The 25,066-nt window shown below is 37.8% G+C and overlaps 4 protein-coding genes across 5 annotated transcripts in view; 2 read left to right on the top strand and 2 right to left on the bottom strand.

Annotated features, from left to right (window-relative positions):
- The window catches only part of emp1 (epithelial membrane protein 1), a 163,333-nt gene that overhangs the window by 135,090 nt on the left and 3,177 nt on the right, over positions 1 to 25,066 (bottom strand). Inside the window, exon 5 of one of the 2 annotated variants that reach the window (XR_009926967.1) lies at positions 22,753 to 24,197. Coding sequence is in view for 1 of the 2 variants with exons in the window: in XM_062428965.1 (XP_062284949.1) it covers positions 24,037 to 24,197 (161 nt within the window). In the remaining variant the exon portion in view is untranslated. Of the gene's footprint in view, positions 1 to 22,536; positions 24,198 to 25,066 lie in introns of those variants that run through there. The other variant, XM_062428965.1, reaches the window with a different exon arrangement.
- On the bottom strand, positions 3,369 to 6,923 carry si:ch211-243a20.3 (uncharacterized protein LOC100151507 homolog). Its single transcript, XM_062439946.1, has 4 exons — positions 6,571 to 6,923; positions 5,466 to 5,608; positions 5,055 to 5,184; positions 3,369 to 3,817 (listed from the first exon to the last, which is right to left on the bottom strand). The coding sequence occupies exons 2-4, from the start codon at positions 5,584 to 5,586 to the stop codon at positions 3,520 to 3,522; spliced, it is 549 nt and encodes a 182-aa protein (XP_062295930.1). The 5' UTR covers positions 5,587 to 5,608; positions 6,571 to 6,923; the 3' UTR covers positions 3,369 to 3,519.
- Positions 9,834 to 14,461, top strand: si:ch211-243a20.4 (uncharacterized). Its single transcript, XM_062437463.1, has 6 exons — positions 9,834 to 9,981; positions 10,171 to 10,422; positions 12,525 to 12,646; positions 13,557 to 13,670; positions 13,806 to 13,916; positions 13,995 to 14,461. The coding sequence occupies exons 1-6, from the start codon at positions 9,897 to 9,899 to the stop codon at positions 14,055 to 14,057; spliced, it is 747 nt and encodes a 248-aa protein (XP_062293447.1). The 5' UTR covers positions 9,834 to 9,896; the 3' UTR covers positions 14,058 to 14,461.
- On the top strand, positions 14,675 to 22,578 carry f8a (coagulation factor VIII associated). The gene is made up of 12 exons (XM_062428954.1): positions 14,675 to 14,745; positions 15,207 to 15,253; positions 16,029 to 16,101; positions 18,086 to 18,245; positions 18,463 to 18,531; positions 18,651 to 18,771; positions 19,168 to 19,260; positions 19,561 to 19,625; positions 21,618 to 21,699; positions 21,847 to 21,893; positions 22,274 to 22,329; positions 22,445 to 22,578. Exons 1-12 carry the CDS (start codon positions 14,687 to 14,689, stop codon positions 22,524 to 22,526), a joined length of 954 nt encoding a protein of 317 aa, XP_062284938.1. The 5' UTR covers positions 14,675 to 14,686; the 3' UTR covers positions 22,527 to 22,578.

Consider the following 25,066-nt stretch of genomic DNA (forward strand, 5'->3'; position numbering starts at 1 on the left):
CGTTTATTATTACACAGAGAAGTGTGCACATTTAATAAGTCGAGGTTTGTCGATGTTTTTTATTTCCTTTTTGATTTGGTCAAAGACCAGTTAAAGAAATTGTTTTCTCAAAAGAAAAACTGTAAAGCACCATCATGAATTGGTACACAGAAAGCACAATAGATGATCTATTGCATTTTTACAAGCTAGTCTTTTTCTCCTCTTTGGCTAATCTTCAGTTTTTGTGTTTTTGCCAAAAAGAGTGAATCACTTCATCCCCGAGCTGTACAGACTGTGAAAAATGTACATATGACAAAAATCTAGTTCACCCTTGCATTTTTTGTATGGAGAGAAATTACTCGTGTGAAGAGAGTATTTCAAATTTGATTGAATATTTAGTAATATTGAAAAATGAGATTAAACACAGTCAATGTGAAAATAAGTGCTGAGAAATATTATTCTTCTGTCTCTTTGGAATAAAAGTGTTGAGTATTAATAAAAAACAAGAAATCTCAAACTTAGTGTCTTTTTTTCATTTGTTGTGTCAATAGTTTGGCAGCGTGCAACAGGGCGTCTTTCATGTGTGTCCTATTTATATTTGACATTCAAATGTGCTGAAGTACATGTTGTAAGAGATCATATTATTATGCCCCAGAGGTCACGAGTGGATCAGAGATAATGGAGTGTCATCTTCTGCTCTTTCATTGCACCTTTTGTTTGCTCCTCTCTGCCTTCTCATAAACAAAAATTGATCTTACTCACCATGTTGGACAAGTGTTCTTTTTCTGTAGACCAAAGAGGGAATAAAATAGAGGCATGAGAGCAAAAGATGGAAGCGAGAGAGAGAGAAAAAAAATAATAATGAGAGATATATCGAGGGAAGTGATGCAAACTGAATCGAGCAGCAGAGATCAAAGCTCTCCCTCACTCCTCAGACTCTCTTTACTCTGAAAGCCTTGTCCAGCAACAGGAGTTATTTAAAGAAACCAGTAGGTTTGAAAATGCACCGATGGCTTATGTATAGATTCAGTGGGAGAATTTGTACGTCTGCAGTCCTGGATGCTGACACAGAACAAGGTGAGGCTGTGCGCAGACTGACAGGACTAATCTTTTAATCAGTTTTTATCTCCCACTTCTCGACTCTGCTCTTTACTGTTCACTCTCAGACATTTATTCTGCTTACTTGTTCACTCCCAACAACAACCCAACAACCTCGGGATGCATTGCAACACATGTTACTACTTCTTGACAATTAACTGTTACCTAGCAACTGGCTCTTTTTCCAGAGATGGGGAGAGGAGGGAGGGGTGTCGAAAGAGAGACAGAGGGAGAGATTTATACAGTATTCCCACAGCATCTTAACCGGATTGGATGCAACAATGCATCGACAATACAATACCAAAATGGAAAGTACAGCCTGAGCTTAACGCCCACACATAGCAGTGTAGAGAAAAACAAGGAGGGAGAGGAGGAGGAGGAGGTGGTTGATGTACAGATTACAGTATGAAAAAAAGGGATGAAACCCATGCCGGGGAATCACAGGGAAACAAAAGAGGAATTGACAAGCAGCAAGTGTGCAGATGCAGGCTTAAAATGAGAGAAAGTGAGAGCGGCGAGAGAGAAAAAAAAAAGAAGAGGAGGAACATGCCACACTGCAGTATGTGGTGCAGATGACAAGCAGAGTTGTAGAGGAAAGGAGCAGAGAGGAACTGGTTGCTGTAGAAACACTTGGCAAAGTTTTAATGAAGGCATAAAGTTGGATGCCAGTGCCCACAATACACGCACAGACACACACACACACACACACACACACACACACACACACACACACACAATCACCATACGCAAACAAACAGTATAATTATGTTAGCAGATAATAGGCACCCCCTGCTGGGCCCACGAGGACCGCTCCTGACTTCAGCTGAGCAAAAACAAAAGATCAAGCCTCCATGAATCAGTATAATATCACATCTGATTACGGCAGCAGGCGAGCACTGACACCCTGTGGCAAAAACACAGCATCCCTGCTTGTGTACGTAATGAAGGACGTGATGCACTGATGAATGCAGCGTCAACTATTTCTCTGAAATTGTATGGAATGTTTTTTGATTGGTTTATTACTAAAGTTTACTAAACTAAAGAAAGCAGAGTATAGAAAATAAAGACAGGTGCTCCTGAAAAATCAAACATTAAGTCTAAGGTATAGACTTTACTTCAAGGTAATGTAAAGTCTAATTGACCCACACACATTTATAGATATTATCATTTTTCAGATTTTCTGACGGATCAAATGAGGAGCTGAAGTGTGTTTGTAATGTTGCATGTTACTGGAAGTAGAGCCACATGTTGCACACTGACAGAGAGGAGTAAGATAATTTGGACTATTTTACACCTTTAAGTCAAGATAACATGTTGAAAAAATACAATGTGCATGAATATTTAAAGAAGCAAAATAAATGATTTAAAGACTTTATCAAAAATATTCCTAAATTGTGCTTTTCCATTTGTGGCCTCAAGGCAACATTGTGCAGTTGTTTGGAGAGTGCCAAGCTCCATGATGAGTTTTAATGTAAAATGATGTAATACGTAATGTAATATTACTCTGATAAATGTTTTTTGTTGTGAAATAGTTAAAAGAAACAAAAGTTTTGATTTGATCTAACAATTGGTGAAATCAGTTTGTAAGTACAGGGGTTATTTTACTTTTCTTTTCTCTTTTTTGGCCTTGGCCTCTCATGTCAAATTTTCCTCTTCTGCTTTTATAACCTTAGTAAATATGGGGAAGTAAAGTGCTCAGTATGATTTAGCAAGATGCTGCTTCTTCTCCACAATAGCTGAGTTCATTACAGTGATGTCAAAAAGACTTTTTTCTAAATGTTTGTACTTCACATCCACATTTTTTTTGATTATTTATTTAATACATCCATTTTTTATTATAAGTCTGCGTCTGTCAGACAAGACAAACTGGGATATGATTGCTCATGCAGAAATAACAGCTAGTTATTTATCTTCTGTATTTCATTTATATTGACCAATTTGAGTCTCCATAATATTTCATGTACCAATAGGCTACATGAAAAGAAAAAATATAAAAATACATCTTGTGATAATGACTAAACCATTTATGTGAGAAATGCGCATCTCCATCTCTCAGGATACTGTTTACAAGGTAAAGAGTTCAACTTGAAGCTAAAAGAAAATGTGTAGGCCTATATGTAAAGTATAGTTGAATAAAGCATTGGAACTAATTGAAGTATGATAGAGTAACATAGATTTTTTAGTGTTTAGGAATGGGGAAGGAGTTTTGTATTCCGGTTTGTCAAACTTAATCTCACAATAAGGAACAAAAACAGAGTTTTTCAAAAGAGTTTATTAAAGAAGTTAGTGACTACACAATGCTGCATCAGTCCTGACCTCACAGGGCGAGTTATTGTCGATTTACATACTGAAAATCTACAAATGTCAAAGATATATTTCATACATTTTATAATATTTGCAAAATCTGAAACATTCGCACTCTTTACCTTCTTCCTCTCCACTCTATCGCTCACTCTGAAGCACCTTCACTCCCCCGTTCTTCAACATTCTCGCCCGTTTCCTCATCACCACCCGGGTCCTCTTCGGGAGGCTCGCCCTCACCCTACTCCTCGGGTTGTACCGGACCAGGCTCGTCAGAGCCCGGCCGCCTCCCGCCAACTCCTCCCCCTCCTCTCGGTAGCCGTGGCGACGGAGGAAAGGTTCCAGGGTTGCTAGGCGATGGCTGAGCTCGGTGATGCGCCGGTGCAGCAGGGAGACTTCTCTGAACAAGTCGTTGACGGACTCGGACAGAGGGCGCACCCTGCAGGAGGAACATAGGAGGCTCAGCTTCAGAGAGGAACTCATACAGTTGTAAGGAGAAAACACCGCGATAACCCACACGGACCGTGAATTAAATATCACGTTAAAAAAGTAGGCTGACAGCTGGAAACAAGTGGGAGGATATCTTTTTAGCTGCTTATAATTTCAAGTGAAAATTTGGAAGACAACTGACCATCATTTTTTGGTTTCTGATAATGCAAAACTCAACAACAACAGACTGGTGGTTGGGTAACGTAGAGAACAGGTTCACAATTTTGACAGTCAGTTTGCCAGCTTAATTTAGAATTTTTTTTTTCTTGCCATAATCATTCCTCCTGTTCATACTGAGGATGCCTTCGCAATGCACTATATGTTAAGTGATTGTGGACAAAATAAACAGGCTGCCTTCTGTGCAGAAATGTATTTAAAAGTTTATCTGAAGCTAATATGAAGGTTCAGCAAATCAAATGAGTCAAAAAATGAGATATTTTTCTTCAATATTACAGTCTGTTTTCTTACTATTCTTCCACCACAGCTCAACAGGGAAACACAGAGAGGGAATTTGATGCAAAAAAAATTGTAAACGTGGCAGGTATCCACTTGATATGACTAACCCAGACTACTGAAGTCTCATATAATCTTGAGATAAATTTTTAAATACATTTCTGCACAAAGTGACTGTGGACACACTGAGCATTTTGTCCCCCATCACTTACGCTGAAAACACATTTGAAGGGGATCTTTTAATATCCAGTATGAACAGCAGGAATGATTACAACGAGGAAATCTTATTTCAATGTTCATATAGACACCTGACTGTTGTTTTAAAACTAGACTTGAAAAATTGATCTGTCATCAATGCCAGAATTCTAAAAAGTTAGTTTCACATTCAGTTATTGATGTAACTGTTCAATCTTATATTATTTGTCCCCGTCTATTTTAATTTCACCTATTAGGATCCCCTTCAGCTTCATCACAACAGAGGCTATCCTTCTTGAAAGGAAAGATTATGTTCCTTCTAAATGAAGACAAGACTTTGGAAAAGGTCAAATAAGGTCACAAGGTACCAACAGAGCTGTGATACCTGGAGACCAATATACAGTAACTCATTGTAGCAGGAAAAGAAATCACCAGATATATAATTATAACCACTAAAAGTGTGTTTCAAAAAGAGTGGAGTGATAATAACAGCATGCTGTTGTCAGGAGCTATGAGAGGATGACGTGTGTTAAAGTTACCTGGAGTAGTCAGGCAGCAGTGTGCTGGGCTGTGAGTGAAGCAAAGTCTTGATCTCATTGAAAATGCGTTTTCCCCAGACGTCTAAAACTCTGGTCACACTGCGCACTGAGGCCACATTGACTCTGTCAGCTGAAATGAAAACATGACATCATCAGGCTTTGATTTACAGAGAAAACAGCCTCAGAGTATTAGGAATATTGGCCACTTAGAGAGGCACATGTGTTATAATTATTTTACTGCAGTCACCTCTGTAAGATTTATTTGTCATGAATCACAAATTGCTGCATTTCGTTCAGTTCACGTGTGAATTATTTCCTATAAATCTCGGCTTTAAACATTTTGTCACACAGTGATTCATTACACTCTATATCTTGCAACGTGGAAAGATCAAACACAGGCTCATGATTTACCTCCCTCTCTGTAGTTCCAGTACCCATAATCCAGTTCGTTCTCCTCCTCACTGCCTACTGAACGGGCCCCAGTTGCCATGGCAACCACCATCAGCACCATCAACAGAGCGGGAGGAGCCATGAGGAGCAGAGCAGACACTCCCCTTTTAAAAAAAAAAAGCTGTGAAAGTGAAAAACAATCCGCCTTGTTCATGAAAATGATCAAATTCACAAAACGTGACTAACAACAGAAAGAGCGTGCGGTGAAAGTGAAAAAGTTATGAAACATAGGCTTTATTTTTCTGCTCGTGCAGAAGCATGCAGATCTGCACACACATCTGTCTCCAGTACAGTAATCATTCAACTATTCTGCTTTTTTGTACAATTTTGAGGTACTTCTTTAAAGTACTATGCTACTACTACTACTACTACCACTACTACTACTACTACTACTACTACTACTACTACTACTATTACTTTTTACTTCATTAATTTTGTGATCTTTTCAAATAACTATTTTAGGGACAATAGATGTGAGTTAATATAGTGTTGATGCACTGTTATAAATCAAACATAAGATAAACTCCAGCTCAGCCAACTACAATATTACCAAATGCAGTATTAGAATACTGCTTATTTATTAATAATACAATAATAATATAGCAGGCTAATACTAATAACACTTGTGTACTTTTGTTTAAGTAAAACTAACTTGTGAGAAGAGAATGACCACAGTCCAAAGGTTATAAAGTTATAAAGTCTTCTCACTCCAATCCAATGACTTCAGGTTTGAGTTGAAAAAACCCCACAAGAGACGAGGTGAAGGCAGGAGACCCAGAAAAAAAAATCTGAATTGCATCCACATGACAATGTCTATGAATCATACTTGACAATGATAAGTGACTCATTGTTTTGGTATTATAAATATTGTTTTTAGGCAATGTGAATTGGGAAACTGATCAAAAGCACAGTGAAAAATCAGCCCTACAATAATTTGATACAGCTTGTATGGACCAGTTACCTCACTGGATGATTCTTTTTTCATTTGTGCTAAAATAACTGGATGGAGTTTTGCAAGCTGACTGCACTGATCTCAACTAAGCTGAAGAAATGAGCCGATACTCACAACTTGAGATGATGATGATGCTTCAAGTCTCAGCAGTCCTTTTTCGATGTAGTTTTAATACCAGCTGCTTCTCTCTGCTGCTTTTCTCCTGGTCGCTTGTTTTCTCTGGTGCTCTCTCCACCCTAGGCTGGCAGCTGTAGTATAATTAGTTTTCAGGTCCAGTGCAGGGACGCTTAAAAAAGTCTTCTCTTTTGGAGAGCTGTCGTATCTTCACATCCCGACACGCTCCCAACTCTCTGCCTCTCCCTCCCACACACACTATGACATCCAGCTGCTGCCAGATGTGTGGCAAGTCCTCCTCTTTCAGATAAGTCTCATAATTGACCCTGTTTTCGCCTCTCCCCCTCGTAACCCCTTTATGGAAGACACAGGTATATATCAGCAGCTCTAATCTCACTCTGCAAGCAGGATCAGGTTTCTGAGGTAATGTACCGTGGTCTCCTTGAAACTTGAGTTATGGCGCTTTTCATCTGTCTTTGCTTCCCATCGTCTGCCCTTTACACCCTCACAAAAGCAGTGCCGCTCAGAGCTGCAGCTCCATGAAAATACTGGAGTGATTTTTTTTTAAAGTTTAAAGGACCAATAAGAGCAACTGAGAGTACACTCTCATACTTTGTTCAGGAGAGCAAGAAGTTGTATTTTTCTGCTATTCACTACATTATTTAAGAAGGAAATATTATACATGTACTTCTTACTACACTACATTTATTTGACAACAATAATCAGGATTCACATGCAAACATATGATCAGAATGTTCAGTTATTAGCTCCTCAACACTAAAATGCTGCTGAAATAATAAAACAATATGCAACTCTTCCACTGTGAAAGGGACTAATGTGCATTTTGAAAGTAAAAAAGGCACATTTATTTTATATAGTGCAGAGGCAATTTAAGTTTATTTTAAAAAAAGCAAAAGGTATAAAAGACAAAAAAGAATAAAGGTCACAGTGCATTTTAGAGTCACAGTACAATCCCAATTAAAGGTGAACATAAAAGTCTTTAGCCTGTTTTTAAAAGCTTCGGGGCAGGTGTAAGTTTATTCCAGCCATGCTTTGCTGTGTTTCGTCTTAATCTCAGGAACAGCTGCCCAATGGTCAAAGACGTCTATTGAGTACCTACTGTAGGATGGAAGCAGGTCAGAGATCAAGTGATTTATAGAGAAGTAACAGTGTCTTGAAATCAATTTGATGGCAGACTGGTAGCTGATGCAGACACATGAGAACTGGTGTAAAATGTCCAGCTTTTTTAGTTTTTAGTTAGTTAGTTGCCGCAGTAGTCTGAATGAACTGTAGCCTGCTATAGTTTTGAGATGATAATACCCTACTACACCAAGATGTCTGACTTGAATACAAGTAATCAAGATGAACCACAATGTTCAACCTTTGTTCTGTATAGCACCAAACACAATGATGTTTAGTTGGCAATATCATATATTATATATAACATTACTACTTCTAATAATTTAAGAGTACTTTTCAGATTTCTTATATAAGTGAAAGTAAAGAAGTACTAAATATATCTAAAGAGGCAGTGTCTGGAGTGGTCAGTGTTATATTATTATTATTGGATTGTTTTTATTGATGCATCAACATTTAAGTGTGAAATAGCATGTTGAGCTGGTTGTAACATTTATAACAGTCCATCATGTTTTATAAACTAATCACATGTTTTTTAAGTTCTAGGTTAACTCTATTGTCACTGTGAAACTTTAGAGGCGCAGAGCTGAGAGAAACTGACTCTGACAACAAGCAATAAACAGTGATACAAACAGTTATATACACTAACTAGGGTTTTTGTTTGTTTGTTTTTTACACATAAATAAGCTAAACAATATTTGTTTTCTCATTCATTTTTTATTGATGTAAATAAGCTAAACAATATGAAAATATAAATAAACAGCCAGATTGATATATCAGGAAATGACCAGTTAACGCACAGCCTGATGAGAACAATAAAACTAAACTAAGGAGTCTGATGGCTTTGGGATTGAAGTGTTTGCAGAATATGGCAACTTCTGCATATAATTAAGCTCAAATACTTCAAAAATAAAGTGCAGTACTTGAGTAAAAGTACTAACTACTGGAAACTTGCAATTTCTTGATCAACATTATTTCAAAGAAAATAAAATCAGTAATGCTCTCTTCATTTGCATCCAAGATGTTTACATGGATTTCTTTAAGCTAAAGATCTCTTTACTGTACTGTAATTTACTTTACACTTTTCTTAAACCTGCTAATCTATCAGTGTTTTCATAGTAAGCAAAGGAACTGTATAGTTCACTCCCTACGATGGAGGGGAGAGTTTTGGGAGACGGGATATAAAAATGGAATGAATTATTCTTTATTGACTGGTATCCAGATGTTATTCCAGCTCTCATTCTTTCTGTCTGCCTGCCTGTTTTCATGCTGTGGCTGAGGTGAGGTCAGAGTTGGCCACCAATACAGCCAGAGAGAAAATGGTGAAAAAGTCAGTGGAGAGGCAGAAGGAAGAAAGGCGTCGAGGGAGAAAGAAAAACAGACAGACAGACAAATGTGGTTAAATGATAATAACCGCTGCACCACAACATCTGCACACCTCTCCTAGAGCATTTCGACAGAGAATTACTGCGGTGAAGAAGTCACACGACCATCGACAGCTGGTTCACATTAACAACAGGCAATTTGTCACCTTCAACTGAATTCCTCTCTCTCTCTATCTCTCTCTCTCTCTCTCTCTCTCTCTCTCTCTCTCTCTCTCTCTCTCTCTCTCTCTCTCTCTCTCTCTCTCTCTCTCTCTCTCTCTCTCTCTCTCTCTCTCTCTCTCTCTCTCTCTCTCTCTCTTCCTCTTCCTCTCCTCCTTTGTCCCCCCCCCCCGTCTCTCACCATTCTTGAATCTATTCCTTCTTCTGCCTTTTAAAAAACCCCATGATGAAGTGTGTGCTTGTGGCTCACACTTTTATTTCCCCAACACTGTCTTGCTGTGTAGAGGAAAAAAGAGGATTACGTAATGCAATAATGCAACCAGAAATGCTGCCTCTCAACACAACCTACAACATGTCAGGAGCTGTTTTTGCACACTTTCTAAGCTTCTTGTGGATGTAAATAATGTTTTAATCTTAAGTGTCACGAGTCAGAGTTATAAATATACTATTGTCACATATGTTAATAAACCTAATGACTCTGTGTCCAGAAAAATTTTAAACTGACATTTTGAGGAAGTGGCTTTGCCAGGAACAGGAAACCCAACACAGTTTATGACCAGCAAAAACTAAGAAACACTGAAGGGACACGCAGAACAAGCGTTTTGAAGGGGACTAGACGTAGAGGTCTATGAGCATGTAAAAAACATGGCATCTCAACGGTTTTGGTGTCTTTCTTTCATCTTGACTTGGATATTTGTATTTTTCCTCCCTTCTGTGCGCTCTGAAACAGGTAGTAAGAGTCCCGAGTTCCCGCAACTCAAGTCATTCAACAACTTGTGTATGATGGATTATATTGTAATTATAATATTGACACTGAATGCTTTCACTTTTAACTCTTGGATGTGTTTGCTCTCAAATATGCTCTAATGTTTGTAAGTCTTTGATGTAAAATGTATCTCTTTGTTATGTCCCCTCACAGTACAACTGGAAAACACAGTTTTTGTAGCCCTCAAAGGTGAAGAGCTCAGTATTAAATATAATGTGACAACACCAGCAAACCAAACCGAAGCTACCATGAAATGCTACAACCCAAATCAGGAGCAGATATATGAAATCCCAGCTGGCCAGCTAAAATGGATTGATGTCTTGGTGCTGAAAAACCTGACCATTACAGGAGAATATTTTTGCGAATACAAAACAGCCAAAGCTTACTGGTTTCTCCGAGTGAGAGGTGAGTAAGAAAAGAAGAGAATGTGAATGAAATGTATTATTGAACTAAAAAGGATCTTTAGGGCAGTAAATATCTCTGAAACACATATTTCTTCAGTTTTGTATCTGCTTTTCAAATTGAAGATGATTATGAAGTGTGAGCTTTCTTTAATCTAATGTATCTTGAAATATACCTATCTTGTGATGGGTTGTAATCTTAGAATGCTTAAACAAGTGTTTTTATATCATCAATTAGGGATTACCAAAATGTTTTATTGTAATGCCTTCAATTAATGTCCACTTGCAACTTGTCACAGCTGGTGAAGACCCACAAAATGCTATGCTGTTCATTTTCCACGGGATGCCAGTCAATCCACTTTCAAAGCATTATGGGATAACAAGCAAAGTGATATCTAAAAAGGTAGTGGTCAAAAGTTGAACATTTTTAATTTGGAAGTGAAACTCAAGCTACTGCTATTTGGAAGAGTGGGAGGTTCCTGTTATTCTGACATGGGGGTGTTCACACATTTTCTAAAATAAGTTGTGCCCACTGATGGCCTTAAAGTCACACCATTTGAATTTCCTAAATTTGCTACTTTGGTTGTAGTTTATATTTATATTTGTAGCAGGTTGTTAAGAAGTGAAGCAAGATAGAAAATATATAAATCCTTAAAGGGGGGCATTACATCCTCTTTCTCATAATGTTCACACATGATGTCAGAGTGTTTGTACGTGTCCACAAGCTGCCGTCCATTTCATTGCCTTTATTGCAAAGGTTGTTCCATGGGTTGGTTGTGTTTTCCAAATTCATATTTCAGATCAGATTTGGACTCAAACATGTAAAGTTTTATTTGAGAACTTTATATTTTGAAGAAAGAAAGGGAAAGAAACAAAATATGACTATTACTGTTTGTTTAAATACAGTTTCCTGAACTGTCAAAAGTCTGCTGGGGTCCAGTTTTCAGGAATTAAACAATTAGAACAAAGTGGGCTCATTTGGGGGTCTTAAAGCTAAAAATGGCAGTTTCAGACAGAGGCTGAACTGAGGGGCTGCATTCAGGACTGGTATAAAATAAATAAGAACCTTTTAAAACTATGAATCATGCAAAGATATTCCGGTTGTGCTCCAGAAAAAAAAAATGTAGACCTGGAACTGTGCATGATGCCTTTAAAGTCAGCTGCATCGGCTGTATTAGCGGCAGTGTTGGATTTTATATGGATGTAACTGTCAGTGATGGTGGCTTTGCAGCCATTGTCCCACCAGTATGTTGACACTTCTGTAGCTTTCTTTGCCAAGACGGAGCTGTCAGAAATCAGAATTACAGCTAGGGCACTGACTCAAACTGTTTTTCCAACTCTGCTGCTCATAAATATGGTTTAAACAGCATAGCGACCAGCTGAAAAACTGGGAAAGAAAAAGAGACTTAGCAGTGCAACAGAAAGTTTAGCATGTGTAGATAAATGTCTCTAAAGGAGATCATTCCATAGCTCCTGGGGTCCCTGTATTTTTTTTTGTATGGTATCTGCTTTCAAATTTATAGATACAAACAAAAATCAAGTTCTGCTTTGCACAAAGTCACAGCAATTGTTGGAGTCTGTTTATTTACACATCATTTCCAAACAAGCTAGTTACTCACTACTTTTATAGTGGCAGATGAGATGTGGTATGATAATTTTTTTCCTTTGGATCTTCATCACTAAAACTGAGTTGTGAGAAGAGTCACCACAGAGTGATTGTCTCTTCTCTGATTGTTTATTTAGACGCTGCAAAAGATGAGAGTTTCAAGTATGTCACAAGAAAAAGTCCCCTGAGAGACATTAGGGCAACAAAAAAGAAACACTAAAATAGTATTTTACTTCCACTTTCTCTCTTATCAGTTTAATCATTTTATGACACCACAGGATCACTGTATGTGTCAAAAAAATTGACTAATGCAGATGCTGACAATATATTCAGTTAATCACAATTTACTTTTTTTTAAATGTTCACTGATTTTAAACATCTTTACTAAGTGGACAGTGGATTACTTGCCTCACAGAAGAAGAATGTATCAGCCAACTTCTGATGTCATTTTATGATTCATTCCTGGCATAGACTGACATTGAAAGGTGTGTGTTTTCCAGATGAGGGCTACAAGGAGGCTATAATGTGGGATTACAAAGAAATCATCACACTGACCTTCTTCACTAGTGTGCTGCTCATTTTCAGTGTGGTCGGCTCATTGTATGTCTTCAGAGGATATTGGGTAAGATTACAACAGCATGTTGAAATGTTACAGTGCTGCTTAGTGTCACACTTTAACTGCGGTATTCTGGCTCAGTGTTGTAGATGAGCTCAGTTTCAATATTTTCCTTGTGGGGATCAATAAAGTTTTATTATTTTTTAAATCTAATCTTAGTTTTTAAGCTCCTGTTGAAGTTGAGTCCATTCACCTCAATGTTCAAATCTCAGTCTAAGTCACCTAAATTTCACTCCTCAGTACTTAAGCCTTTACTATAGAGTAAACATAGAGAGCATTTCATTATATGTTTACAATATATGTTCAGGATGTTTAAGTTATGTTATTTTCCAATGTAGCCTGCTGATCCTCTGTCATCAGTGTTTCCGCTGTTTGGCAATGGATTTGTTTCAACCTTTATGCTACCTATAATTTTTACTCTCATGTTTGATTGTTTAAAAAAACAAACAAATTAATATATCAAAAACATTTGAGAACAAATGTCAACTACACCTTCTGAGAGCCAAAGGTGACAACTTCAAAAGCCTTGTTTTTTCTGTCCAAAAAAAGTCCAAAACCATAAAGACATTCAATTTAAAATATTATACCACACAGATAAGCAGAAAATCTTCACATTTTAGAAGCTAGAGCCAGAAAATATTTGGCATTCTGTTTGATTAAACAATTATCATTTTCTTCATGCCTTGAAAACTGCAAGGTTGGCCTGCACTGTTCTCACTGTCCAGCCACATTATACAAAGTCATAAATTCAATAATTGTATGATCATGTTTGACATGAGTCACAAAACACAAGACTCCATAAAGGAATTACTGATAGCATCACGAGAAAATTCATATTTCTTAGACAAGTTTGTGCGTTATCCAGTTCATGTCATTGTTATTTGCTTTTGATGCATTAAATTATCATTTTTTTTAGAAAGAAAAGATCACTGACAGTGGCAAAAAACAAAAGCAGAACCAGGAAGAAAGGAAGGAGGGCGAGTTGAAGGAGGACCAAGAGGATGTAACGTCTTCGTCCTCTTTCTATGCTGTAAGAAGATTTCTGTTCATCAGTACAAATAGATACATTTTATACTTCTAAATGTCTTATACCTAATCTCCTCTTACAACCACACGTTTATATCTTTTTATATTTCTTGGAAACTAATGAGAAAAATGTTTTCAGAGTCTCGAGCCTCGACCCAGGTCCATTTATGGTGTGCTGGACTACTCAGCTACCGAAACAGTACCAGACCAAAGCAAAGCTGCACAGAAAACCGAGAAAACCCCCGAAACAGTCAGTGATCACTTTTGGCACTTCTGTTACCAGTGTAAAAACCTGCAGTTGGTGACCTGTCTTCTCTTCCCTCCACAGATGATGCAAACAACAGAAAAGAAGGATGAGGATGTTTTTGAGTCCGTCTATGAGAACTTCTGAATCATTATACATTATATTATTAAATTATTATTACTAATGCAGTGACATGTAAGCAGCATTTTATTGTCATAGGTGGTTTCAGGGGAGCTACAGGTACCCATTTAGATACTGTTGGGTGATTTACTTACTGTATAGCAACGCTTCATATTCTATACATTAATTACAGGTTTTTAAAAGCTGAATATGCAAATAATTATTAACTATAGCTAACAAATAAATGTTGCTTAGTAAAATGTACAATAAGATTTAAAAAGCGTTCTATTTCCCTATAATTTATAGGTATTTAGTAGCAAGTACCTCAGAACTGTGCCTAGCTTTAGATAGATAGCCTATTACTAAAAATATCCAAAAGTTGTACAAATAAAACAAATATATGTATACAGAAAAATAAAAATAAAACTTGCCTCTGGCACTTGTGTCAGTCTGATTTCTTGAAAACTTGATCGGTGCATTTCAGCCATGGTTTTCAGCACCATCGCTCCTTATTTGGGTATTTCCGCCTCTGACGAGCCCCGCCCTTGGTTCACGACAACCAATGAAATTGTGAGTTATGGATTCTACGAGCCAATGCCAGCGCTGCTGTCAGTCAGACTTCCGGATTTGTTGTGGTTGTTTTTCCTGCATTGATCATGGCTGCAGAGGGAGACTTTCTGGCGAGATACCGAGCTGTATCAAATAAACTGAAGAAGTAAGGCTGTCGGTTACATTAGCTCTAATAGAAACAGGACTTATTATCAGGTTTTGTGCAAATTTACAAGGCAATCATTTGAGAGATAAGCGACATAGCTAGCTAACAGCCATTAGCGTTACATTTCCTGTCAGTGTCACGGTTAACTCGATTTTGTGTGTGTGTGTTGATGTGCTTTTACTCTATTCTTTAGAGCTAATAAAATGTCGATAGCTTGTATTTGTTCCGTCCAGGTTAATGAAACATAGTAACAAAGGTGTTACTGCTTTATTTGACAACTAACGTTAACTAGCTACAGCACAGTGAGCTAAACAAGCTACGGTTAAGTTACCTCAAAACGACGTGAATCATTCCTCTCTTAAAGCTCGTTAACTCGACATTTAATTAGACGGCTTTGCTACAGCTTGATAACACTAGTTTTGAACTTTTAGAAAACTGACAGGCTTGTTTTCCTTTATCAGACGTTTTCTTCGGAAGCCCAATGTAGCAGAGGCGAGTGAGCAGTTTGGTAAGTAACATAAAAATTACTGTATTCACAGGTTGTGCACAAAATAACACCAACCAGCCTTTCTCCCAGCTCTGTACTGTATCATTATACAATAGGTTCACAATGTTCAAGTCTGTCGTAAAACAACAGTCAGGTGCACATATGAACATTGAACGATGTTTTCCTCGCTGTAATCATTCCTCCTGTTCATACTGGTTATTAAAAGATCCTCTTCAAATGTGCCTTTAAAGTGATGGGGGCCAAAATCCTCATTGTGTCCACACAGGCATTTTATGCAGAAATGTATTTAAGACTTCATGAACCTGAACCTTATATGAGACTTCATCAGTCTGAGTTAGTCATATCAAGTGGATATCTGACACTTGTACAGTCTTTTTAGCAGCAAATTCCCACTTTGTGTTTTTCCCTGTTGATCTGCAGTGGAAGTATAGTAACAAAAAGAGGGACCTTAGCACTGAAAATAATGTAATGTTGAAAGAAATTTACTTGATTTGACTCATTTGGAGCTTCAGATAAAAACATTTTTTTAATACATTTTTATACAGAAGGAGGCTTGTAGAGTTTGCCCTCCATCACTTGTAAATGTATTATGAAAGGATCTTCTAATGGTCAGTATGTACAGGTGGGATGATTACGGCAAGGAAAAACTGTTTCAGTGTTCATTTGGGCACCTGACTCTTGTTTATGTTTAAGACATACTGGAAAAAATGTGAACCCAGCCTTTAACTGTTTCTTGTTCATTTATATCATATTCATTCTTGTTCTGTCCTCTCAGGTCAGTTAGCTAAGGAGCTGAAGCAGCAGGACTGCCTGCAGTATGCTGCCTTCTGTAACCTGGCCATGGCTCGGTAAGATGACTCATGTGAACTTACAACCAATTTCAGTGTACAGATACACAATTAAAGGACAGGTTTACAATTGTCAAGTCTGTCTTAAAACAGCAGTCAGGTGCTGAAATGAACACTGAAAGAGGTTTTATTTGCTGTAATCCTTCCTCCTGTTTGTATTGGCCAATAGAAGATCCATTCTTCACATCCTTTCAATGTAAGTGATGAGGGACAAAATCCACAGTCCTCATTTTGTGCAAAAAATACATTCAAACATTTATCTAAAGCTTATATGAGGCTTCACCATACTAAATTAGTCAAGTCAGGTGGGTATTTTCCAGTTTTACAAACGTTTTAGTAAACTATCTTTTTTGCTTCAGCTCAACAGGGAAACACAAAGAGGGAATTTTCCTCCAAACATAAACACCTTTGCAGCAATAGTTTAGAAAATGCTCCTTCCTGTGTCTGCTCCCACACACAAGAGGTTAATAAAGAAATGCTTTTCCCAGTTTGGTGTTTAAGAGCTTGACTGGCCTGCACAGAGACCTGACTTCAACCCCTTTAATCACCATTGAGACTACTGTGAGCCAGGCCTTATTGCTCACCTTCACTGACTTACCTCATGTGACTGGATGGGAAAAATCTCTGCAGCCAGCTTCCAAAATCTTGTGTAAAGCCTTTCCAGAGGAGTAGAGGCAAGTTAATGGGTTGAAATGGGTTTCACAACAACATCATCATAAGTAAAGTAAATGAAAAGAATGTAGACACATTTGAGCATGAAGGAAAACCCTATTTAGAATAAGCTGCCTCTGGAAAATACTTACTTTTGTGTGGAATTCACACAGAAAAGTAAGTAAATGCTTTGAAGAAATAGCGATGTGGCTTAAACTTAAGCTTGTCTAATAGATGTATGAAATTTCTCAGACAGTACTGATCAGGATTTCACAAAGTTTGAATGACGTCAATCTGCTGAGTTCTTGAATATTATATATATATTTTTGTCACTGGAAGGCTTCTGGTTTCCTTTTGTAGTTTTATAGCATTGACCAATTACATTTGAGCAAACTTTTGTTGCATGCAGGTAAACAGTCCGAGTGGAGAGCAAAAGAGGCGGAACGCTTTGGCCAAAATGCAATCTCGACACCCATCACCTATCGTCTAAAGGCAACTTAGCTTTCATTAGCTTTTCTTAAAAATGTATCTGTATTCATACGCATATAACTGTTCATAGAGATTTACTAAAATATCTCCTGGACGGACTGTGGCAAGTTGCTAATCAGGCTGCAAACAATGACCAGGACACTTTGGAGGAAGTCTTGACCCGGGTTTCCATTATCTGTTATCTGGATATCCGCTTCTTACATGGGAACTCCCAGAATATTGGCCAGCGTCCGCAGAGGCTAAATTTGGGTTCCAAGATCGTAAAATTAGTAAGACATACAAACTAGTCAATCAGATCATCTGATAAAGGCATAGTCTAATAAGATACCTCAAATCCAACATGGACTAACTCAAGAGACACAAACTGAGGGGTTTTGGAATGGTCCTCAGTCGTGACTTAAACATGACTGAAAATCTGTGGGTTGATCTTGAAAGAGCTGTGCATGCAAGACAGAGTTAGGAGCCTATAGCAAGTAAGAATGAGAGAAAATCCCAAACACAAGAATAAAAAAAAAAGAGTTTGCAAGCAGTGATATCTGCCAGAGGCGTTGTGACTGCGTACTTACTAGTTGGATGATCAAACTTTTGCCCACGCCACAGTGATGTTTTTATTTTGTGTTTAATTTGTGACATAAAAAGTATCAATGCGTTAATGTTTGCAGAAAATATTGTGTTTTTACATATCCTAGAGAGGCTGTGTTTACATCATTTCAATTACAAAAAATCTCCAAAATATGTTTTTTGTCGAGGGGTGCCCAAACTTTTATGTTGTAACTGTATTTACTGTTGATGTGTTGAATAGAGCCTCTGCTGTTGTTACACATCCTGAATATCTCGATTGCAGGTGTGAGCAGACTCTCTTTAACGCTCCTGGAGAGGCCCTGGCGTTAACCGACGCTGCCCGCCTCTTTCTCTCGTCTGAGAAGGAGAACAGGGCCCTGCAGGCTCCGGGCTTTGATGAGCACCTTCAGGCTGCACTCAACTGTTACAGCTTTGCCATCAAGGTACAATGATATCTAGCTTTCTGTTTTAGATGATATGTTTTAGTGATAAAAGTATATGTTGTGTGGCATAAATATCAGTCATTCTTTGTTGAATATGTGAACAGATTAGAGGTATTCAGAATAGATTTTGTAGAAGTGTTCTCTGTTGTTACCACACTCACACAGAGATAGAAGGGTAATGCTTTTGTACAAATGGTTTTGTACAAATGGTTTACAGGTGTACATCGAGATGAATCAGCCTGTGATGGCAGCCAGCTTGTGTCTTGAACTTGGCAATGCACTCAAGGTAAAACTTTGGATCCCAGCCTCAAGTTGTCCCAAAAGATGAATTATCTTTATTTCTGCTTAAAGTTGATGTATTTCATATGATATGTTAATCTCATACCCACCCCCTGGCTTCAATAGGAGATGAACAGACCAGGAGAGGCTATAGTTCACTATCAGAGGGCGGCAGAGTTGCAGACCCAGACGCCGATTGAAGCTCTGCTGTCAATGGGAGAAATGGCTACATGTAAAATTCTCACACGTGAGTCTATTTGCATCTCATTATGTAGCTGATAGGTGTTAATCAGATAGCGGCATGGTTCTAAAGATTGGTTGGTTGGTCTATCCACCACTTTGGTCCAGACTAAAATATCTCAACAACTATTGTATCAATTTCATGAAACTTGGTACAAACATTCAAGATGCCCAGAAGATGAATTTGAATGACTTTGGTGATCCTCTGACTTTTCTGCTAGAGCCACAATGAGGTTTGTGGTTCAGAGTGAAATATCTTAACAGCTACCAAATTGATTGTCATGAAACTTGCAGACATTCATGGTCCCTAGTGAATTAATTATATGAACTTTGGTGATCCTGTGGCTTTATGTGTACGTCTATATACAGTCTAAATGACTTGATGTCTCTTGTATCTTTGCAGGTGACTACGATGGTGCGCTGTCAGTGTTCACAGAGATGCAACTTATATGCCAGGAGAGAGGACTGCAGCTACCAGGCACCAGCACCCCTGTTGGTGAGGCTCTGATAGGCAGTAGTCTTCAGGCTCTACCTGATATAATCTTCTCATATGTAAAAAAAAAAAAAACCTAGGCAGAAAGTAATATCTATAAAAAATACAGTTTAGTTTTATAACTTTTTCAGAACCTTATAGCAACACCTGGATGATTCAACAAACATAAAGATAAATATTCCAGGATCCGTTTCTTAAACCTTTCTCTCACTTTCTTATGCAGTCATGATGTTGACTGCATTTTATTTGATTTCAGCGACTGGAAACTGTCTTGACTTCTCTTCTGTCTTTAAATCTTTTAAGGGGCTTTTCTGGACATTGTGGCAAAATGTGAGATTTCCAGAGTATTATTGCTGATGTTACTTGAGGTAAGCACAATGATTTTATACATCAATCCATATAAAACAAAGGTTGGGAATATAAGAGTAAACTTATAATGCAATACTATCACAGAAGTTATGGGACATGATTTTGGTGGTATCACATAACAGGTGATTCTGTGATAGGCTATATAACCCAAGAAAATCACCTATATCTTTGTAATGGTGTGTCACTGAAGAGGAAAATCCTGTGTGACCTCCTTTTTTTTGGAAAGTAGGAATCAAACCTACGCTGTTAATCCCTTTCACAGGTGGCTGTAATGGAACAAAGTGCACAGAAGAGCAAATCTGAGCATTTGTAACACATGTACTGCTGCCATTCTTTCATTGTCAAACAGCCACAAACTAGCAAAGGGTGAACTGTCAGGGAAGCAATATTCAGAGTTCAGATTTCAACATAAAATGATGGAAAGACATCTGCAAAGAGAATTAATATTGTATTGAAATACTGGTTATGTACAGTGGGGTCCAAATGTCTTAGACTACTAGTCAAGAGACCTCTATTTTGCATTTGTTTTGAATGTAAAACAATTTTTGTTCATGACAAATGATAATATCAAAAATGTACATGAATGTCAGAATATCTCAGTGTTTGGTTTTTCCCCTTTTTTTGATTTAATGACAGCAAGCACTCCAGCTGGCATGGACGCCACAAGTTTGTGCAAAACCTGACGACCCATGTCATCCCAGCATGATTTGACAAGAGCTTCTTGTGATGTTACTGAATTTTTGGCTTTCTCAGTCCTCAAGTGCCCCCATAATTGTTCAGTGGGGTTGCGATCTGGAGACTGTGGAGGAAAATCCATGACAGTCAGGATTGGTCTTCTTTTGGTCTTCAAGTACTTGTTGCAAAGCTTTGAGGTGTGTTTGGGGTCATTATCCTGCTGCAGTATGAATCCTATGAGGAATGGAGTGGTACTTCTCCTTGGTCATGGTAAAGTCAGTTCAGAGCAGGTGTCCAAATCCAGAATAGGCAAAACCCCTGCAGACTTGAATATTCCCACCACCATGTTTCACTTTGGGTTTGATACACTGCAATATTGTTCTCTCTACTGTTCGTCTCCCCGCATACACTCTTCTGTTACTGCTATAAATCTCAAACTTGGATTCATCAGTAATTTTTTCCCCAGTCATCCACAATGAAATGCTGGTATTTCTTAACCCACCCCAAGTGTTTGGCCTTGTTTCCCCTCCTGAGAAGTGGTTTAGAAACTGCTACTCATCCTCCAACGCTCTACAGGACAGCCTTCTTTTGACAGTACTTTCGCCGATTGAAGTCTTGTGTTCTTTATTTAGCAAATGCTGTATCTGTGATGACGTTGCTTTTCTATCCCTCAGGGAACAAAGCTTGATGTATTGATCTTCTGATGTTGTCATGGTTTTTGGTCTGTCTGATCTTGCCTTGGATACAACTGACCCAGTTTTCATGCACTGCCCCCTTAGAAACTTTTAGTCTAGACATGATTTGATATTGAGAAAGCTGCTCTTTGCTTAGAATAACAACTTGACTTCTGACACTTTGACTCAGTTCTGATGCCATATTTTCCACTATCACAATGCAATGATCTGCTGGAAACTTGAATCACAGTCATGTTAATAACAGGTGAACACAGGCTACAAATTGAGTTACTTAAACAAGCCTCTGTTGAATAGATCAAATCCACCTTAGTGTCATCTGAACGCTTTAATGTAAGAGATACAACTCAAGGAAATCTGACCTTCCCAAAGGAGGAAAATTGGTCTATGCCACAAATTTGCTCAAAACTTAAACATTTATTGTTCATAACTTCTTCTGAAATGTTTCTAAATCCTCATACTTTCTGATTATTTCCAGTTTTACATGAAAATATTTGATATTTTCAGACTTTTGTACCCATGTATGGGTATATATCACCCCTGTGCATTAATTATAAAAACTATTTCATTGTTGGCACAGCTCAGTCTACTTTAATAGTCCAACTTTATTGTTTTCCTGTGCAGCCTCCACCTCAGAAGCTGCTACCAGAACATGCACAGACTCTGGAGAGATACGCATGGGAGTCTTTTGACCCTCACAGCCAAGGTAGCTGCATTACAACATTCAATTTAAAATAAAAGTCAGACATGCACTTTTTTTAAAAAAAAGTAGAAACTCAGAAATGGTGTCATTCTTCTTATGAAGGCCGGTTACTTAGAGTTGTGTAAACATGGTACTTGTCCTCTCCTTCAGTGACTTTCCTGCCCGAGAATGTTTTCCTCCTCCTGCAGTCAGTCGTGGTGAGTGTCATCATCCACTTGTACAGTTCGCAGGATTTCCTGACCCTCTCTGGCTCATACAGGACATATGATGGACTTCATCTGCCTTCACGTAACACTGACACATGTGCAGGGATTTGTCTTGTGAAATTACATTTTTGTATTTGAATTTGCAACATTTGCAGTTGTTTGTTATTAGACTTTAACCTGTGTCCTCCAACATGTGGCAATCAATACTCAACACTTAAAAAACCCTTACTGTTAAGCAACTTGTTCCAAATGGGCAGACTTTATACATGTTTATGTAAGATATAAAACGACTCAGATACCTTGTCAAGGTCTCCTGAATTTGCAGTTACCGTTTTATTTGCGCAATGTATAACAGCAAATCTGTTTTGCAGATGGCGTGTCAGGAGAAAGACACAGAGTCCCTCAAGTCTCTTCAGACTGAGTTATGGTGAGCGATCAAACATGTAAATTTCCATCATGTGATGGCGATCAAGCTGCATTTTATTGGCTGCACTGATTTTGCATATTGATCATGTGTATGTGTGCTTTTTTTCATCCATCAGGCCATTCCTGACTGCTGAGCAGAATCACCTTCTCCACCTGGTGGTTCAGGAGCGCATCACGCCGTCTGGCCAAGGCATTTAGTACAGTCCAGTTTTTACTCACTTCCTCTGGGAACGATACTTTATATAATGGAACATTCCTGTTTCTCACTGGGTCTGTTGTAAGGCCTGAAGAAGTGGTGTTTTCAAAACCTGTGTTGTAACTCACACACAATATAAAACTTTTCCTTATCAAATTAAATCAAATCGAATCACATGGATTTAAAACATCAGTGAAAATCCATTTGAAATTTGTAGTTTGTTGTCACCCTGATGTGAAAATTTGTCAAGTTACAACACTGGGCCAGTTAATACTTATTTATTATGCCTTGTAATAGTGACTGTTTTGAGTTGTATCTTGTTGTATTTATTCCCAGCAGTTAAATAGATGAAACATAATGCCTTATGTTATAATTTCTTTTATTAATAAATGATATGGCTTAAATTCAAACGTAATTACAAACAAAACCTTCTAATGCATAGTTCTGAAATGTGATGAAATGAAACACTATCGTCCTCCATCCCTGGTTCATATTATTTTCACTTGTACAAATTTCATGTACTTTCTTATGATAGCAGCCAACTACGAACACACATAATCAAATGTAATTAAAAAAAACACTCAATAGAAAATGTTACAAAAATATAATGGTTATAATATACATAGATAAAACAATGGATACACTATACTTCAGTTGTAAAATAATGATACATGATTAAAACTACTTGTACTGTAAATAAAGGCTTGTGTTTTCTGATCAAGTACTGCAACAGGAATGTTGTAGTGTTGCCAACACGCCGTACCTTCCCAGATACAGTATTTTTCACTTCTTGAATCTGGAAACCCGCAGTAGTAGCTGTAAACCTCACAACGTGATACTTCAGGATGGTAAGTACGTTCATTTCTCAGAGTATTTTAAACTACTACATCTCAAAAAAACCTTTTTACCAAGGGCCAAAATACTCAACTCTTAGATTCTCAAAGGGATCTTTTTGGATGTTTGCTTTCTTGCTGAGTTAGATGAGAAAATTGATACCACTGTGTCAAGTGGTAGCAATTTGCTAACTCTACAGAATTAAGTAAATAAGTCAACTGTATTTCTCAAAATATGAGCTATTCCCTTAAATCACAAACATGACTGAGTTTTCCAAATATATTTATGTAACTATCCAATGGAACGATGCTCACACTGCTCTGAAATAAGCACTTTTAGGGGTTGCACCCTCTTAATCTCAAACATTATTTTGTGCCCTGTACTGCCTCACTCTCCATTTAATCAAATAGATATCTGAATAAAAAAAAGTCCATAAAAGTGAAGCCCTTTTTAAAGTATTAGCATGAGTTCAATTAACTAATAATTAACTACTATTCAAAATATAAAATGGCTCTTGTTAGCGATTGAATATTATTCCCAACTTTCCTAGCTGCAAATGTTGCTAAAATCAATAACCTTTAATGGGTTTTTCCCAAATTCTGAAAAAAATTCCCATTCTTGTCTGTTCCAAATTCAAAGGAATATGATCCCAGCCTTGACCGCCCTCCTCTTATCCTCTTAGTCGCTCTTCTTCCGCAGGATGAGGTAGGTGATAGCTAAGAGTAAGGTGAAGACAAAAGAGATCCAAGCCAGGACATAGGAGTGTCCGTACCCTCCCTGTTTGTCATTAACGTGAAGCTGGGCTGTGTAGATTGAGGCTGCAATCATTATACACAGACCTGCAGGAGAGAAGAGGGGAACACTGTCAAATACTGTACAACCAAGACCAGGTGATTCAGAGGTAATCTTCCCTATTATGAGAGAAGACTCACGAGCAGTCACTCTGTAGCAGAAATTAAAACACAAGTTTATAAACTTGACTCAGGCTTCCACTTTGGTCCAGAATTACATATTTCAACAACTATTGGCTGGATTTCCATGAAATCTTTTACAAATATTCAGGATCTCCAGAGAATAAATGAATCCTGACTTTTCCTCTAGCCCCATTATGAGGTATAGATTTGTTGTTATGTCAACAACCATTGGGTGGATCACTCTAAAATTAAGTACAAACAATTGTGTTCCTCTCAGGATAAATTTGAATAACTTTGGTGATCCTCTGACTTTATCTGCAAACAGCAATAACCTTTCCAGCAGCCTCAGCTGTGCTCCATCAGATGTTAGCAAGATTCACACTAAACTAAAATGATGAACGTTGACAACTATTTGATAATAGATTCTTAAGCAAAACAGTCAAATATTTAATAGTTACAGGTTCTCAAATGTAAGAATTTGCTGCATTTCTGGGTCTTTCATTATAGCAAATTAAATATTTGGAGATTTTGGATTGTTGGTCAAATAAAACAAAAAAATTTAAAGGTGTGATTTTGGGCTTTAGGAAATTGCAATTGGCATTTTTCACTGGTTTCAGATGCCAACGATTAACAATCAACTAATAAACATTATCATTAGCTGTAGCTCTAAACATTATACCTGTGTAGCATAAACAGGTTAGAATTTAGCCCAAAGCACTATGCCCAAGTACATTGTCACAGAGCCATGAGGATGGCTGTAGACTCATCTTAATATTGAATATGTGACAAACAGA

Source organism: Scomber scombrus, chromosome 2 (genome assembly GCF_963691925.1).
Source record: "Scomber scombrus chromosome 2, fScoSco1.1, whole genome shotgun sequence".
Classification (NCBI taxonomy): Eukaryota; Metazoa; Chordata; class Actinopteri; order Scombriformes; family Scombridae; genus Scomber; species Scomber scombrus.